Genomic DNA, 13,914 nt, shown 5'->3' with positions numbered 1-13,914 from the left:
CTGTATGTTCTGTGCTTGTGGTAGAACTCTTGGTTTTCTGAAAAGTGAGAGAATACAGTTGGAAATTGAATTTTTAATAAATCAAGCCCCATTTTTTTTTTTTTAGATTTTTTTTTTATTTGACAGAGAGAGACCAGCGAGAGAGGGAACACAAGCAGGTGGAGTGGGGGAGGGAGAAGCAGGCTTTCTGCCAAGCAGGGAGCCCAATGCGGGGGCTGGATCCCAGGACCCTGGGACCATGACCTGAGCTGAAGGCAGATGCTTAACAACTGAGCCACCCAGGAGCCCCATAAATCAAGCCCTCTTAAAAGATCTTGGTTCAAGTAATTTTTAAAACCATTTGAATTTTCATGAATGTGTTTAGTTAATGATTCATCATAAAAAAACAATGGTGACTCAGTTGCTAGGAGCTTTTTTGTCTGTTTTTGGTTTTGAGTCAGCTAGCAGAAGGAAAAAAAATCGAAGCTACTCAGTTGTAGTTTTCACTGAATCTTTCTCAAAAGTAAGGAGCTGGTGTGGTTTCTTCATCACTATAGCAACTTCAGCTAATTTTTGCTTTTGATTTTTATTTCTCCTAGAAAAACGTGCTGTACACCAATCATGAGGCTCTTGAGGATAGTAAGGAATATCTTTGGTCATTAAGTCAAAAGGCAGAGAATTGCTTTGTGTTGTGTAGCATGCAGATGTCTGCATGTTATTAATGTTCTTTTGAAACATCTGGATACCAGTTAGTTCAAAATAACTGTATGATAGAGTTAATTACTCTTCAGAATGAAAGGTCTGATTTCAAAGCTGTATCACCAACCCTTCCTCCAACTTTACCGGGTTTGATAAATAATAAACCATTGCCATGGGTGCTGTTTCTTTAGTTTCCTCTGGTGAACTGGAAGTACGAGTTACGCTGTGGGCCAGTCAGAATGTGGTCCTTGATTTTTAGACCCTGTTTCTAATGACACCTGGGTAATCACTCAGTTCCCTTTCTAGTATGGCCAGCCATGGACTCCTGCTTTTCACTGTAAGTACTCACCCCCATTATAGCTGCCAGCGCTGCGTTCGGAGAGCCCGTTAACCTGCTCCCGAACACTAGTAACGCTAATAGCACAGGCTAACAGCTAGTGCTGTAGGACTTTAGGACAGAAAAAAATCATAATTTGCTTTTCTCCGTTCCTGGAATAAAATTTTTGGTCCTCCTGGTTTCTATCCTTGTGCCCCCATCCAATCCCAGCTGGTCCAGCTCACCTTTAGCCTTCTCTGCCATACTATCCATCCCACAGAAAAGAAGGAAAGGTGTGGTTTTGGAAAAAGTGAAAATATTCAGACTGCAAATAAGATCCTTCTTGTTTCATTTTGGTTTAAAACACTTTAAGCTTTCCTGGTTTTCTTGTATGTGTGTGTGTATTACATGTTATTTGGCTTTACTGAACGACTTTGTCTTCAAGTTCTGTATTTTTGAAATACAGGAGGCGTTCAGAAATGCTACATTTTCCCCCTTTTAGAACTTTGAGGTATAACATGTGGGGTCTGTCCTAACTCGAGGTAGTCAGTGTCACATCAAGTATATGCACATGACTTTGTCCCTCGCTCGCCCCAGTTGTGCTGATATCTCATAATCCACCGGATTTACAATACAGTGGAGAGCTATCATACTCTTAATATCCAATAGAATGTGGGTAAGAATTTTTAGGTGACAGTATATTTTTAGTAATTACCTTTGGTTTCCAGTCCCATAAGAAGGAAAGCAAGTAGCTTTCCCTTAGGTATGGGTGAACTCCTATACTGGGGCTCGTTTTTTCTCAAGTATTGGTACGGTACAGAGTAGTTTATTTATGGCTCTACTTGGAGAGTTTTTTCCAGACCAACAGTTTAAATAACCCTGTGCTAGTGTGTGCCTGCTTCCAGAAGTAAAAACATTTGTGTATCACTGATTAATTAGAAAGCTGAAAGGAAAACCTGTTTTTTCTTTAGTCCAGCAGTATCATGTGCGTTGGTTCCTGGGTCCCCCTCTGCCCCCACCTTCATCTGCTCCAGGGCTCATCCCCCTAACTCTTCTGCTCCTGCATCTCAGTTCACTGGAATCCTTCAGTGGCTCCTAGCCTGCCGAAAAGGCTGGTATGAAAGGTAATTGATCTAACTGCTTCTCTTCCGTGCTTGCAGCTGAGCTCTCTGACTGGGTGTGGCTCGGAAAGAAAATTTCACTTTACAAACAAGAATTCCTGGGTTCTTTCCAGCAGAAACATGTTTTTTTGCTATACATGTACAGTTTCTGACTCATCATTCCGGGACTTCTGCAGTAAAAAAACATTTTGTTTACACCGTTTTCTACAAGGAGGAGTCCAGTTTCTAATTACCCTCAGTGTCTAGAATAATAGGATCGCTCTCAGATTTGTGAATGTTACTGTTTCAAGCTGTTTTTAGTTTCCCACTGAAGGCATTAGTTTAAAGCACTGGATAAGGGAAAATAACTTTTCCCCTCCCTTAAGAAAGCAAGGAGAGTGGTACCTACACTTGTGAGCATAGTATAATGTATAGAATTGTCCAGTTACTCTGGTGTGATACGCCTGAAACTAAGGTAATTTTTTTTTTTTTTAAAGAAAGCAAGGGAAATTAAAATAACTTAGCAACTACTTCCACAGGCTCTAAAAGAGCAATGAAAAAACTGCTTTGTGTGTAATAGAAATACTAATTCTTTTTTATGTTAGTCACCATACATTACATCATTAGTTTTTGATGTAGTGTTCCATGATTCATTGTTTGTGCATAACACCCAGTGCTCCATTCAATACGTGCCCTCCTTAATACCCATCACCGGGCTATCCCATCCCCCCCCCGCCAAAACCTTCAATTTGTTTCTCAGAGTCCATAGTCTCTCATGGTTCGTCTCCCCCTCCGATTTTCCCCCCTTCATTTTTCCCTTCCTACTATCTTCTTTTTTTTTTTTAACATATTATTTTTTTCAGAGGTACAGATCTGTGATTCATCAGTCTTGCACAATTCACAGCGCTCACCATAGCACATACCCTCCCCAGTGTCTATCACCCAGCCACCCCATCCTTCCCACTCCCCCCACACCACTCCAGCAACCCTCAGTTTGTTTCCTGAGATTAAGAATTCCTCCTATCAGTGAGGTCATATGATACATGTCTTTCTCTGATTGACTTACTTCGCTGAGCATAACACCCTCTAGTTCCATCCACGTCGTTGCAAATAGCAAGATTTCTCTCTCTTTTTTTATGGCTGCATAGTATTCCGTTGTATATATATATATATATATATATATATATATATATATATATATACCACATCTTCTTTATCCATTCATCTGTTGATGGACATCTTGGCTCTTTCCATAGTTTGGCTATTGTGGACATAGAAACACTAATTTTTAATAGCAGACTATTTTTACTACCTTCATGAATTTATCTTGAGAAGTAATGAAATCGAATTTTATTGTTTGTTTAAGCTACTATCAGTTTAGACTTTTTTAAAACCTAAATTTCTTTATCTGCCACTACTGGGTAATACTTAGAGGGAAAATGGCTGAGATGGAAGCTGTGGCCACGCGCAGCAGTGTCCTGCGCACCCCAGGTAAGCAGGCACACGCCACGGCAGCTGTTGCTGAGCTGCGTTCACTTGGTTAGGAAGTGCCCGTCCCTGCACCCGGCCCAGGTCCGTGGCCTAGCTCGGTTTCTACTCGGTTACATGGTAACATTTTTATTGATTTTAAAAACACATTGTAGTGTTTGAGCAAAATTTTTTGTTTTAAAGAAATAAATGTTTGGTCTTAATATTACTTACAGGTTTATTTTGCTTTTTCCTGGAGTACTTTTTAGGACCTGGTACTTCTGCCTCTTACTACTTTCTAGCCCTTTCATAATATAAGCAGATACTTCTGGTGAATTGTTTAGAACTTACAGGCATGTCAGAATTTTAGTGACCATGGCTTTTCTGTATTAACACCTTAGTCAAGAAATATTCATATTTTTATTCACCACGTATTTGAGCGCCTAATACTTGCATGCTATTTTCTATGTTAGGTACCAAGAATTAAAGCAATGAACAAAATAAAAGTCTGCCCTCACGGTGCTAGCTTCCCAGGTGGGGAAGCCAAGATGGTAAATAAATATATAAAGTCAGTGGTAAAACATTTAAATAAGGCAGAGGGGACTAGAGAGTGGGGATGAGGAAGGTGCTTTTTTTAATTTTTTTTGTTTTTTTGAAATGTTTTTATTGTTATGTTAATCACCATATATTACATCATTAGTTTTTGATGTAGTGTTCCATGATTCATTGTTTGTGCATAACACCCAGTGCTCCATGCAGAACGTGCCCTCTTTAATACCCATCACCGGGCTAACCCATCCTCCCATCCCCCTCCCCTCTAGAACCCTCAGTTTGTTTTTCAGAGTCCATAGTCTCATGGTTCGTCTCCCCCTCCGATTTCCCCCCTTCATTCTTTCCCTCCTGCTAGGGCGCTTTTTTTTAAATAACGTGGTCAGGAGGGGCCTCTTTGAGTGAAGAAAGTTTTAATAGAGGCCTGAATAAAACAAGGAAGCAAGCTCTATAGCAACAGGTAGCCACTAGATCTTTAGAAAAAACTGTCATTTCTTGGGTGCCTGGGTGGCTCAGTGGGTTAAGAAAAAACTGTCATTTCTCATCTAAAATTTCACTAAGACATAAATTTGTTTCAGGATAATCTGAGAACCCATTATATGTAAGATCTATTTCTAAGAGCTCATTTTTCTAAATTTAATCTTTTTTTTTTTTTTAAGATTTTATTTATTTATTTGACAGAGAGGGAACATAAGCAAGGGGGAGTGGGAGAGAGAGAAGCAGGGAGCCCGATGCGGGGCTCGATTCCAGGATCCTGGGATCATGACCTGAGCCGAAGGCAGACGCTTAACGACTGAGCCACCTAGGCGCCCCTCATTTTATTTTTCTAATAGGCCAAAGAAATATATTCAGCTTTAGAATTTGCTCTTTATGATTGTATATACAACAGATAAAATTCTCTTAAGATGTATCATTTGTGTTTAGATAGATGTTTTCTGAAATATATAAGAAGCCAGCTTTTAAAAATGACTAGGGAAGTTTTCTCAAACTGCCAGTTTATGAGATACTGTATATTTCTATCTGAAAAGGTTTTATTCCCAAAATTCTTTAAGAGATGTCCCTGAGGCCCCCCATTACTGTAACTCTCAGTGGAGGTTGTACCCAGGTTCATTCAGGAATCCTTCATCACTCACAAACACACCCAGTGCCTCGGAGCCCCAGTAGTATGCAAACATCAGCCTCACTCTGGCCTCCTTCCTTGGGGTTGAGAAGCAATGAGCTACAGAGGATGAAAGGTGGCTTCACGCTGCAAAACTCGGGAGGTTGAGTGACCAGGACCCCCAAAACCAAAGTAGTGGGCATACTCACTTTCAATGTCCCCTCTACCAAACACCTAATCACTCCCAAGTGCAGGGACAGTAAGACACAGATGCCTGTCACTTGGCCTCCTTCCATCCTTGCAGAAAGAGCAGCTGCTCATCTCTTGGTTGACAGGCTAGCAGTGGGTGAAGGGAGGAAGAGATAAGGATCTCTGGGTACACTTGTCTGAAGCCAGAACCTCTAGACATCTGATACCAAGTTGACTCTTTTGACTAACCATTTGCTCATATTTATATGCTATCAGAAAGGAAAATTTTTTGAACTCCCTGCTACCAAATCACCTAAGCCAAAAAATAAAGAAAAAAAGCCTTCACTGAGTTAGTTGCCCTCCTAAAAGCATAAAAAACATTCATTTGAAGGTAGTTTTTGTCTTGTGAAGTCATAGTTCCTGCTGTATCCCACTGGGTTGTAAGTCCCTCAAGGACAGGACTGTGGCTCATCTCTTCATCTCCAGGAACCCTGCTTGATGCTCTTATCTGCTCCTACCAGAACGCAAAAACTGCACTCCCACGCCAATCTTTTTCTCTTAACTATCAGAATACTTAAAAATCAAATTCAGGACTCATCCTGTAGCCCTTGCTAGGTGTCTAATTAGCAGATTTTCCTTGACTTTGTATCACAAGCTACTTTAAGTAACCAGGGTGTAAGATGCAAAAAGTGTGGACATTTCAATTTCTAGCACTTTTTCTTTTAACCAGCCGGCAGGGTGTTCTAAATACATCCCCTTCTTTCTCACGCCCCACAGGTATCCGTTACAGCACCGATGTGAGTGTGGATGAAGTGAAGGCTCTGGCTTCTTTGATGACATACAAGTGTGCAGTGGTTGGTAAGGGACCCCCCTGTTGCTGCCTGATAATGCTTTAGGGAAATAGGTGCTTATATCATTTTTTAGTCAGTCTTAATTAAGATTTAGTCTTTTTAATGGAAAACTTCTTATAGGAACTAATTGGATTTTCTTTAAGTGTGGATCTTTTTTTAAATCCCTTTCCATACTCTTGTACGTAAGACCAAATCATAGTAGAAGGAAAATAAATACATTTTTTCTTTCAGAAGTAGTAAAGCACAGTGATTAAATAGGCATCGGAACTTGCCTAGCCTTGTAATTCCTGTGCCACTAGAATTTTAGTTCAACTACATTTTAGAAGAGCTCAGTGTGAGTTTATTTCTTGAATTTTCTGAAATTAAAGCTTAAAGTGTCATATTTGAATCATTGTAATTTTGCATGGTGCTTTCTGCCTCTTGAATTTTTTTGTCCTTTGTATGGGATAACAACTTGCAGCCTTCTCTTTCAGATGTGCCATTTGGGGGTGCCAAGGCTGGTGTTAAGATCAATCCCAAGAACTATACTGTAAGTATCAAACTAACATTTATGCACTTGGGGCACTCACAAAGGACTTGAAATTACAGGGTTTCTGTGTGTCCCCCATACCAGTGGGATTAATGGCCCCTATTGTTTTTTAAAGGAATGGAAAAACAAGTAAATAATTAACCCATTGAGTGTGGTGCCATTTAAGGTCACCTGCTTAACATCAAAGTCCTTTTTCATTTTTACACTGGTTAAAAGGTAATTAATACCTTCATATTCTTAGGCATTTATATCTATGTTACATATTGTACAATATAAATATAAAATGCTCTATATACATTTAACATGTTACTATGATCTGAGATGGTTTTTTAAAGATTTTATTTAGAGAGAGATTGGGAGAACGACTGGGGGGAGGGGCAGAGGGAGAAGCAGACTGCGTGCTGAGCAGGGAGCCCGACATGGGACCCTGGGATCATGCCCCAGCCTAAGGCAGCTGCTTAACCAACTTGAGCCACCCACCCAGGCGCCCTGATCTCAGATTTTTATGTTGGGATCTCAAGGTCTAGTGACAAATACCTTAATTCAGTAAAAATCTTGTTTAGCCTATCAATTCCAAGTTAATTTAAGCTAGCTGTTATATACCACAGGGATTGCTCATAGGGTCCTGTATTAATACAAAGAGAGCAGACACTGGGATTTGAGCCCTAGTTGTACTGTCTGTTATTTGTATAACCTAATTTCTTTTTTTTTTTTTTTTTTTTTTTGTATAACCTAATTTCGGATCTGTCATTTTCTTAATCTTCAAAATGGAAATGCCTGCTTTATGAGTTGTAAGGATTACACAAGAAGATATATGAAAATGTCCTATAGGTAGAAAATATGATGCAACTATTATCTCTACCAGTGGCTTTCTATCAAAAACATTTGTTTCATTGTTTTGTTTTCATTTTTTTTCCTTTATAGGATAATGAATTGGAAAAGATCACAAGGAGGTTTACCATGGAGCTGGCGAAGAAGGGCTTTATTGGTACGTGTTACCTTGTAGGCTTGTGCATAGAGTAGGAACATCTAAAAAGCAATTGCCTTAAGTTAAACTCCTGTTTTTATCTATATGTACCTGGGTAGAATTGCCCCTTTACTTTGAGAAACTGGGTTCTGTGATAACTATGGTGGATGCACGTGGGCCTGTTTTTGATACACGTCTCTAATAGGTTCAGCTTCTCAGTATGCATTGTGGACACTGGGGGATCGCTTCCACCTCGTCTCCTCGTACAATCCCTATTGTGATGCCCAGAAAGATTTTAGGAACTAAATAATTCCTGTATTATAAATGTTTTTTAAATGTGTAAAAAATCACTTTTACAATAATAATCCTGTTGTGAAAGCAGTGAGAGATCTGATGCCTTTTGGAATTAGAGCCTAAAGCAAGCTGCCCCTTCAAAGAGTGAGCAGAGGCTGGGAGGGGAGGGGGGCTCACACTATGGCTCACTCCGCCATCCATCACTGGCTGGTTTTGAGGATTCCCGGGGCTCCTGAGATTTGTCACGAGGCCCTTTGGCCAAACACTAGATTTCTGAGGGTGCTGATCTTCATGGGCTTGATGTTTTTGTATGGTACTGTCATCTGCGTCATAATGTCCTTTCTGCTATGATATATGAATATTCATCATTTAATCTTTAATTTTTCAAGCAAATTAAGTCTGTATTTCTTCTGTTGTTCTAGAAGGATTCTAATTTGTTCTAATAACATAAAAGTATTTAACAGAATGTTTGCCCTTGTAACATAAAGAAGACTGACTAAAGTAAGAAAGAAAAATCTACTTTTTCTGTTTTCCTGCCCCTGTGTTTTTCTTCCCCAACATTGTCCCCACCGTTGACAAGTTCCTATGAACTTAAGATATCCTACTTTGAAATTTGCCCTCTTCTTAGGAAAAAAAGAGCATAAAATAAACTAATACGGAAATAAATATAAGTAACTCGAGAACTTTACCAGATTTGGTCTGTCGTTCATCATTTAAAAGGCATTTGGATTCTTGGCATGCCTCCTCCTCAGCACTGCTGTGGACTTGTCCTGTCACTGAGCAGGGGAAGCACTGGGGAGGGGACTCCCTTCCTGACTGAAAGATTTGGTGAAGCGCAGTCATGTGCAGCCTGTTGACAGCCTTCATGATTTTTATATCATATGTCCTCTAAGCTTAAATCGCAACGTGTTTCAGTCTTTAGTGGTTTCAGACTTTATTCAGTAGTATTTACTGCCCATATCTAAACTATAACCAGCTTCATTTTCTCTATATTGACCAGTACCTTAGGATTCCAAAGGTTAAAAGAGATTGGTCGAAACAATGAAGGCTTAAAATATAGCAATTTGACTTCTTTTCTGAAGCAAAAAGCCTCATTGACTCACAATACAGCTAACCTGACACCTGGGCTCAGAAAGCTTTGTAGCATCCGGGGGAGGAATTCTCTCTCTCCCTCCAGGGCACAGAACTGGTCCTAGCAAACCTCTGCAAATGAAGTCATTTCTCCCTTATTTTGGTTGGGACTTCTCTTTTCCACAGTTTCAGAGTGTGAGTTCCACCTGGGTCTGAGTCCTGGCCCTGTCACATGGTATGCGTTTCAGTTTCTGCAAAGAAGTCAGCTGGGCCTTTGATAGGGATTGCGGTGGCTCTGCAGACCAGTCTGGCCAGTGCTCCAGTCCCTGAACACTGAATGTCCTTCCATTTGTTTCCTCTCCTGTCATTTCCTTCGGTGATGGGCTGTAGTTTTCAGCGCTTCTGTTAGTTTATTCATAAGTACTTTTTTTTTTAATGCTATTCTAAGGGATATTGGTTTGTAGCATTCTTTTCTTGTGAGGCCCTTGATAGAGAATAAATACTGGCCTCAGAGAATGAGGTAGGAAGTGTTCTTTCCTCTTGTCTTGTTTTTTAAGTTTGTGAAAGGTTGGTGTTCATTCTATTGCGCGAGTTTAGATATCACCTTTGTAAACTGTAAAGTTACCTTAACAGTAACCAGTGTGTCCGTCTCTTTAATTCCTCCGGATCTTCATGCACCAAAATTGGCTTTCCAGCTCCACCCTGTGCTCATGTTCTGTTAAAGCAGCTCCGCTCTTTAGCCACTTTTTCATCTTTTTTATACTATTGTGGGATGGAGTGATTCTCTGTAAGGTATTTGAGAATTTGTCTGTAATTCAGGATTTACCTCTAATCCGAGCATCCCTAAATTTTGTGTGGAGTAGAAAACTCACAAGCCTAATAATATTTCGGCTTTGGGTAGGGAGAGCTGTCTCACCTCAGGCTATCTAGATGAATTGAGGTTTCTGAGAAGCAATTTTACAAACTGTATCTCAAACTTGCCCCTTGCCAGTAGCCCCTCTCCAATAGCCCTTCTCCAGTTGGAATTGTGATTTGACACAAGCTTCCTTGACACTTGATTATTGCTAAAAAAAACTTTTGTAGATTCCTCTAGAAGGATTCAGAAGCAATTTGTCATATATACCTTGAGAGAAAAGCAATATGGTCAAACAAATCTTTACAGAACATCCTTGAAGTCTGTTGCTCTCAAGGAATGGACATTGTGAGCAAATGGAAATAGTAGAGCCCTTTTGTTAGGATGAGGCTAGGATGGGGCATTAGTCCTTCCAAGGAGGAAATTATATGGGGGGAGAGTGGTTTGGGGTAGTCAGACTTCATGTGATTTAGAAGCCACCTAAGGGAAGCAGTGCTCAGACACAGGAGTATGACAGATTGGCTGGGGGGCGGGGCAGGAGTGTGAAAAGCAAGCTTGACCATTTCCAAGTTATCTTAGACCGGTTATGTATCTATTGCTTCACAGCCTGCGCAGAGAAACACATCACCTTGGACCTGGGCCCCAAAAGTGTAGGAAAATATTAAAACATACCTTGTTATGGGCGTCTGGGTGGCTCAGTCGGTTAAGCATCTGCCTTTGGCTCAGATCATGATCCCAGGGTCCTGGGATCGAGTCCCATGTCGGGCTCCCTACTCCGCGGGGAGTCTGCTTCTCCCTGCTTGTGCTCATTCTCTCTCTCTAAAGTATAAATAAATAAAATCTTTTATAAAATAAAATAAGACATACCTTGTTCAGTTGGCTAAAAAGTAAAAAATACAGAACTCAAGTACAGCCCTTAGAAAGAACTTTATTTGGAAGACTTCATTGCTGAACCATTTTTAAAGTTGTGTTTTCCTGTTTATAAAGGTAATGAATTTGTCTTAGGCAGCTGAAACAATATAGAAAGTTATAAACAAGGCCGAAATGGAAACATAGTGAGCAAGTGTGAGGTATCCATAGCCTTCCAAACTTCTGCACAGGTACCGTATATACACATGGAAATAGATGCATAGATACTATACAGGGATCTAGCTATAGAGAAAGAGAATTTTATGTAAATGGCAACACACTCTACGTGCTATACAAAACCTGCTTTTTTTCCATATAACTGTTTTGGTGAGGATTACAAGCTTTTTAATGGTTGCATAGTATTTCTTCATGTAGATACAGCATATTTTCTTTAATTGGCCCACTAAATGACTAAGTTGTTTTGATTCTTGCTGTTCCGCTAGGCATGTTTCTGTGTCTCCCTCCCTTGGCAGATTCGAGTGGGCATCGTGTCCCACATTTCTACCTGAGATCTCAGTGTGGCCCTTGGATTGGCGCTGTCGCTGGCCTCTGTTGCTGCCTGTGGACTAACTTATTATCCTCAGACTTTCTAATTCACTGTGATCTGAGGAATTGAAAGCCGAGGCCTAAAGCTTTACGTACATTGAGTAAGCTTTGAATAACAGGTCCAAGCACGGGTGAAAGTATCATGGGGCTTAACGCAACTGCTTCAGCAATGTGTGCTTTTCCTTTTCCTACTTGGTGGGGAGGGCTTACACCCCCAATAAGCGGTATGTTTCTGTGCTGTCTCATGCAAGGCGCTCCCCAACCACAACAGTCGTCCCTATGTAGGGCAAGATGGTACTGTTCTCTCAAATTGCAGTTCAAGGAACTGAGGTCAAAAGGAATACACTGATTTGCTTCTGCCCATGTAGTCACAAGTCCAATAGAGTGGCTTACGTGTGTTATGCAGAGCTAACTTCCAAACACAGAGCAAGGAAACGCCAGAGGGAGAAATTACCATGTAACATTGCGTGTGTATAAATTTTGTAGTGAAACGTTTAACGAGTATTTCTATGACTTCAAGTAGTTACCCAGATGAAATCTGAAGTTTTCTAACCACGGTAGCTTTGTTATTGTAGAAAATTACAAGGATCTATGTGTTTGAGATGAGTGGATCTTAAAAGCTGATGTGATGCCCTTTTCCTTGTGCCCCCAGGTCCTGGCATTGATGTGCCTGCCCCAGACATGAGCACGGGCGAGCGGGAGATGTCCTGGATTGCTGACACCTACGCCAGCACCATAGGGCACTATGTGAGTACCCACCAAAAGCCTGGACGGCCTCATTTGCTCTCTACAAAAAATAACAAGCTGATTGTATGTGGACAGAGAGAATTCACTGGGTTCTTCTCCCCTTTAATCGTATCTTTATTTGCATATTATTTTACTTCTATCTCTCTCATCATAAACCATAAATGTAGTAAACATGGACTGAGCTTTCACTTACGTGCCGCCCCGTCCTGAAAGCTGGGGATAGGACCTCAGAAATGATCACCTACTAGGCAGGGCAGGACATGGTGCAAGACACTAGAAGGGAAATAAAGAAGCATTCAATTCTGACTTCCCTCAAAGAGCTTTCATTTAAAGAGGAATTAGGACACATAAGCAGATAAGGTATGGAGATGGGGTAATACAAGGATGGAGTTACATCTCTGAAAGAAGGCTTCCTGGTTGAGGTATCTGGGCTAGACCTGGAAAATGGGTAGAGTTTAAACATGGAGATGAGGGACGTCGAGGGTAGGAGGAGAAACAGTAGAGCTCAGATTGTCTGGAGATGAGGCCTATTTCAAAGCGTAATAGAAGAGTGAAGAAGTAAGTGAACCAAGACAAAAATACTCAAGCCCTAGTTTTTTGTTTTGTTGACTAGTGAGGGGGAGGCTCTGGTGCTGACCTCTCTTACGGGAGGCTAGGCTGGTGGTGTTAGGCTGCACTGGAGCCCAGGGGCCATGGGGGCTGGGGAGAAGCAGTGGTACATGACAGAGACTCCGCAGGACTGGAGTGGATGTGTGTTAGCAAGGAAAAGAACCGGGAGGACTTGAGTCTGGAGGACCGAGCAGAAGTAGTGCTGCTAATATAGAACACAAGAAGGAAAGCTCACTTCCCACTCTTGAAATGGATGGAACCTTGAAAAACATTTAAGGGGTAGGAAGAGAAAGGGAGCTGAAAAGACATTCATTAAAAAAATATATATATATGGAGTGCCTCTGCCAAACAAGCAAGGTATTCAGTGCAGTTGGGATAAATGGGAGCAGGGGGAGTTCTGATGGTGGGACAAGGCGTAACCGGGCCTGGCCAAGCCTTCACAGGTGAGATCAGAAAAGGCCTCCTTGAAGGAGTAAGCTTCTGGTCTGCACTTTGAATGAAGAATAGGATCAACTGGGGAAGGGGCAGGGGTGCGAGTATTGGAGGCAGAAGGACCACTAGGTAAAGTTCTGGAGTGCAGGAGAGGTAAACTTGAGACGATGGGAAGACTGGTAGCCAGAGTGGAAAGCAAGAGAGTAGAGCTGAAGAGAGGCCAGTTAGGGGAAGGTCAGACCAGATCATCACCCTGTGACTGACAGCGAAGACTTTGGTCTTTGTCCTGAAAACAGAAGGAAGCTGGTGAAGTGCTAACTGGAAGCAGGTGTGAGGCATTTTGAGCGTCACTCTCTGCAGCAGAGAATGGGAATGTTGGGGGCAGGCTACCATACAGAAGCCTAGAAGAGAGGGGATACTGGCCTGCCCTAGAGCTGGAGAGAAATGGCCAGATTGAAGAGTGATTTAGAGGGAAGGCAATCAGTTGCAGAAGAACAAGGAGTGCAGGGCTCCATGTGGTGATGTTGAGGGAGGGGTTTCTGGTAAGAGGCAAGTTCAGCAATTAGATAACCTGTGGGGCCACAGTTGGGGCCAGGCTGCAAGGAGGTGTTGAGGGAGGGAAATAGGGCAGGAAGAGGAGCCTTCACTGAGAAAAATGGCACTGGACAGCAGAGCAAGAACTTGAAAGGTGGCTGTTACTCAAAGAGA

The 13,914-nt window shown here is 41.5% G+C and overlaps 1 protein-coding gene across 1 annotated transcript in view; it reads left to right on the top strand.

Moving 5' to 3' along the window:
* GLUD1 (glutamate dehydrogenase 1) overlaps positions 1-13,914 on the top strand; it is a 36,467-nt gene that overhangs the window by 10,435 nt on the left and 12,118 nt on the right. Inside the window, exons 2-5 of the mRNA XM_032424007.1 lie at positions 6,176-6,256; positions 6,723-6,778; positions 7,703-7,766; positions 12,071-12,165. Coding sequence (XP_032279898.1) covers positions 6,176-6,256; positions 6,723-6,778; positions 7,703-7,766; positions 12,071-12,165 — 296 coding nt within the window. The remainder of the gene's footprint in view (positions 1-6,175; positions 6,257-6,722; positions 6,779-7,702; positions 7,767-12,070; positions 12,166-13,914) is intronic.

The sequence above is a fragment of the Phoca vitulina genome, unplaced genomic scaffold, assembly GCF_004348235.1.
Source record: "Phoca vitulina isolate PV1807 unplaced genomic scaffold, GSC_HSeal_1.0 scaffold29, whole genome shotgun sequence".
Lineage (NCBI taxonomy): Eukaryota > Metazoa > Chordata > Mammalia > Carnivora > Phocidae > Phoca > Phoca vitulina.
The sequence above is the reverse complement of the archived record's forward strand: the minus strand, read 5'-3'. Positions and strand labels throughout refer to the sequence as shown.